This window comes from Eutrema salsugineum, unplaced genomic scaffold (assembly GCF_000478725.1).
Source record: "Eutrema salsugineum unplaced genomic scaffold, Eutsalg1_0 scaffold_9, whole genome shotgun sequence".
Classification (NCBI taxonomy): domain Eukaryota; kingdom Viridiplantae; phylum Streptophyta; class Magnoliopsida; order Brassicales; family Brassicaceae; genus Eutrema; species Eutrema salsugineum.
The window spans coordinates 8,009,054-8,014,040 of record NW_006256342.1 but is presented as its reverse complement, the minus strand read 5'-3'; the positions used below and the strand labels follow the sequence as shown (position 1 = coordinate 8,014,040).

The following is a 4,987-nucleotide window of genomic DNA, read 5'->3' as shown; positions in this document are numbered from 1 at the left end:
TCTATTCATGCATTTAGGACAAGGACAATACATCATACGACTGGTAATCGTTCTTGGGAGTTTTCCTGCCTCATGCATGAATCCCTCTACCCCCTCACTGAATTCTTTTGTCAACGATCCCGTTGAATCAATACGATTGTACATCCATTTCCGAATTTTGTATATGGACGACATTTCGTATATTTAATATTCACTACCAATAGTGAATATTTTTAAAACTTATACTTGTTCCCAATTAAGTGATCAATTCAATCACTTTTATTTGGGAGCATTGTGATTTTTTGGGTTATGGGGTGGCACTATATATAGATTTTTATTTAGCTTACCATCGAATTAACAACGTTATTTAACAATGAATTAGCGACGAAAATTTGGTTACCGACGAATTCACGACGAAAATAAGAATCTGGTATAAACGTGTTTGACCTAACTATTATTTTATCGTGAAATCGTCGTTAATGGCCGAGGAAAAACTTTCGTCGTTAAATCGTCGCTGAGTTACGACGATTTGACGTCGATTCTCAGAATTGTCGCGAAATCGTCGTTAATTAACGACGATTTAACGACAAATTCGTTTCGTCGCAAATTAACGACGATTTGGCGACGATTCTGAAGATCGACGTTAAATCGTCGTTTATTCGAAGGGAATTTACAACGATTTTATATCGTCATTAAATTTCGTTGTTAATCTACTGATTTCTTGTAGTGAATTGATCAGATCTTATAAATGCATCAGCACCCGCAATAAATCGTTAACAACTCCTAGATAGTAAATTTGGGTGTAGAGTTTTTTTTTCTTGTTTTTTTTCATAATCGAGATATAGATTTCGAGCCCAAACATGAATTCCTAAACCTAAAAAAAACCATGTATTTTTACTATTTTTAGAAAACGGTCAAAAAATAATTATATCAATTTTGGTATATGATGGAACTTGATTCATGTCTTTCATTCACATAACCATTCTTCTATCCATTCAAAATGTATCGCTCGCTCTTTAGTATCTATGGGTTTACCTCTCATGTGAATTTTGGTATATATCTACGACCTTGATTTACCTAGCAAGTCTTTTACACATTCAAAATGACCATTGTGTCACTCGCTCTATCGTATCAAGTATTACTGTGGAGGTATTTATTATGGGTTCACCTCTCATATTAGCATGTACATTAGTGAACCTTTAAGAGAGGGGTTTACTAGAATATAATAACATTTTTTTTTGTTTTAGTTTTTTTTTAAATTAGAAAATTATAATTTTTAACCAATCAAGATGCTTCATTTTGGGATGATATCGTCTCTTCAGGTTCGTCGGGATGATACTGTTTCTTTAATATTAAGATCTTTTGTCTCAAAAACTATACCATGAACCCCTCTTGATCCCCTGATGTACATGCTATAAATGTAACGAGAGAGCTCCATATACTTTTGGTTCAAGACCAACGTTTGATAATATTTGTGATGAATGAATAAATAGCAAATCATTTTTCTTTCAATGTAACATCTTGGATTTGAACTCAGATCCCATAATACTAAAGTAACACTCATCTAACTGAGTCAACTGGCCGCACTTGACTGCCAACTTTCAGTTTTAAAAGATTTTAAATTAACAAATAGAGTTATGGACCCTGAGTATGAAACCAATTGAACCATCACACACACATACATGATGAAATATTAAAAAAAATTATCCTAAGAAATAATAAATTAATAAAAAAAACTGTAGTCTGACTTAAGTGTGAGACGTCCCACCATTGTCCCCTCCACTCCCACTCACAGCAACCTTAGCTTTTCCCATAATAATAAGAACATCATCTTACACTTACATTCCCACTCTCTCCTCTCTTTTGTGCTCCAAAACCAAACATAACACTCACAAACTCAATAACTCTTTCTCTCTCTCTCCCTCTTCTTCTCTTTCTTTTTAAATCCCAAAACTACCCTCGAGATCGATGGAGACAAAGCTGATCATAACCCTCAATTCTTCGTTCTAATCCCAATCTTTTGTCTCCTCATCATCCTAAGGTATGAATGTTCTCTCTTTTTTTTTTTTTGGAAATCTGAGCCCTTAGAGATTAATTTCTCACAGTTATGGCATCTAAGATTGAAGTTTCTTTTGATTATTGATCAATACTGATTAGTATGGTTTGTACAACTATTAAAAAGGTTTGGGTCAATCAAAAGATTTCCATTTAGTTTCTTTCTTTTCGTTTTTCTCAAAAACATTGGATTCCCTAAAAATTAACTGTATTTTATACTTAAATATTGTATTTTAGATGCTACAGTTAATAATATAGAGTTTTTAAGAAATAAATTTGGTTATATTCTAGCTGTTACTGGGATAAGTTCTTCCTGAATGATATTGAAAAGAACTTACTGTGAGAATTTTATTTTTATTTATGGATCTGTTTCATATGCAAGCTGATTTTGCTGTCGGTGATCTTTTCACTATATCTGTTTGTCTGTTTTTTTGTTTGTTGCTTTGTGAGTGTGTTTGTTTGTCTGCTTTTTTGTTTGTCGCTTTGTGTATGTATGTCTCTGCCCTTTTTTTTTGGGATTCCACTGTCGAAAGAAGAAAAAATATAGCAAATGAAGTAGAACTTTTTTTGAGGTTTGTTTGTGTTATTGCTAAATACAAAAAAAAAATGGAAATTGATTAATTTTAAATTTTAACGTAGTGAAAAATATAGAAGAATTTTAGGTAGTTTAAAGTTGACTGCTTGATGGATGTGTCAGTACTAAATTTGGCACTTCTGATGTTGTCTACTCTTTAACTCGGACCATTTATAGTCACACCAACGTTTTCTCCCACTTGTTTGTTTTTCTTGATATTATTATTATTTTTGAAGACATTATCGACTTTGTTTGGACAGAACCAATTGTGGTACATCCAAATTCTCATCATTATTACTTTTTATACTTGAAAACAGTTTTTTGACATTCTCTTTAAAAAATCATTGCAGAAAAAAAAAAAAAAACAACCGTTAGTAGAATCATGAGACCGATCTTGGACCTCGAAATTGAACCTTCATCGGAGCAGGATCACTCAGACAGTACTAGCAGCCAAGTAGCCTCCAACTTGTCTCCAGTGGATGATTATAAACCCATCTCTCTAAATCTAAGCCTATGTTTCAACAACAACAACAACAATTTGGATCTTGAATCATCTTCTCTGACGCTGCCAATGTCAAGCACGAGCGAGAGTAGCAATCCGGAGCAACAACAACAACAACAACCGTCTGTAACAAAGAGAGTCTTCTCTTGCAACTACTGTCAAAGAAAGTTTTACAGCTCTCAGGCTCTTGGTGGTCACCAAAACGCTCACAAACGAGAAAGAACGCTCGCCAAACGTGCTATGCGTATGGGCCTCGCTGGTGTCTTCCCCAACAGAGGTTCCAGTAACACTTACGCGGCTGCTGCCACAGCAGCAGCTCTCTCATGTCTACCGCTCCACGGAAGTGGAAACGCTAACATGACATCGTTCAGGACTTTGGGAATACGGGCACATGCCTCGTCCCACGACCTCAGCATTACAAGGCCGACACAAGAAACGATCATTAGAAACATTGCCAGATTTAACCAGGGGTATTTCAGTAATTGTGTACCTTTCTACGTGGAGGATGACGAGGCCGAGCTGCTCTGGCCAGGGAGTTTCAGGCATACAGCGGATGCAGTTGCGGCTGAAGCGGGCAATGATAATATAAGTGAAAGTAAAGTGGGTTTCTTGGAGGTCAAACAAGCAGTGGATATGGAGAGTTCTCTACCAGATCTAACCTTGAAGCTTTGAGCTATCTTTTCTTTGTTTCTTTTTTCTTTTGGAATATGGATTCTTAGTTTGCTTGGACGAGCTTCATAACTATCTATATCATGTACAGTGAGAGTTTCACAAACAATTTCTAATATGTTTTCGTTATATGGTCACTATCGATTGATCGACCAAGAAATCATCAATTCTAGTGTTTGCTTATGGTGTATAAGCGAAAAAGATATGTATTTTAAAGTCAAGTGTAAAAGTGTCACTTAATAATATTATGCCATCAATGCTATATCGACTCATTAACTTGCTATACCATCGTTTAAGTGCAGCTGATTTAGGTACTTATTGCAATTTCTAATTGCCTCAATATCTTAAAGAAGCCTTTTGGCGACAGTATATACAAGAGTGTTCAAGAAAAACGTCAACCGTGAAAATAGATAGAAATGAATACCAATTGTGTTTTAAAACGCTAGCTTAATTGGATTCTTGACAATATAAATGTTCTAAACGCTTAATTGGATTCTTGACGATAGAAATGGTCTAAACACTAGATTCTAATCCACCCATTGGTGGGTGGTCGTAATTTTTTTTTGTTTTATATATTTATATATTTCGTTTTGGCCGACATCAACTCCTCCGTACTGGATGCTGTGATATTCGGCGTGGTCGCCGTTGGCCTCATCAACAAGCGCTCCGCCGCCGCAGGCTAACCTGATCGAGTTCCCTCAGCTCCAGCAGGTATACACCTCCTAGAACATTACCGAGCCCTCTGCTGACTGGTACATGGACATCGGTGCTTCGGCTCATCTCGTCGCCAACGCAGGTATCGTTAATCTTCACTCTAATCTTAATCCCCCAACCAATCTGTCAGTCATTGTGGGTAACGGTTCCACCATTCCCATCTCTTCCATTGGTTCCACTTCCATAAAAACCAACTTTAAACCCTTATCTCTCAATAATGTTCTTGTCACTCCCGAAATCGTTAAAAATCTCATATCTGTTTGTAAGTTCATGAAAGATAATTGGTGCTCTGTTTAATTTGATACTTTTGATTTCTCTGTGAAGGATCTTCAAAGTCGGAAAACTCTGCTCTGCTCCAATGTGAAAGCTTCAGTGACCTCTACTCTCTTCCCGCTTCCTTTAAAAAGTCACCAACCTCATCCACAGCCCTTCTCGTTTCCACTCCAGCTCTCTGGAATAAGAGACTCGGGCATCTCAATTCTATTTCTCTTAGT

At 36.3% G+C, this 4,987-nt stretch overlaps 1 protein-coding gene across 1 annotated transcript; it reads left to right on the top strand.

Moving 5' to 3' along the window:
• Nucleotides 1-1,828: 1,828 nt before the first annotated feature.
• On the top strand, nt 1,829-4,036 carry LOC18008758 (zinc finger protein 4). The gene is made up of 2 exons (XM_006391286.2): nt 1,829-2,020; nt 2,959-4,036. Exon 2 carries the CDS (start codon nt 2,991-2,993, stop codon nt 3,780-3,782), a length of 792 nt encoding a protein of 263 aa, XP_006391348.1. The 5' UTR covers nt 1,829-2,020; nt 2,959-2,990; the 3' UTR covers nt 3,783-4,036.
• The last annotated feature ends 951 nt before the right edge of the window (nt 4,037-4,987 follow it).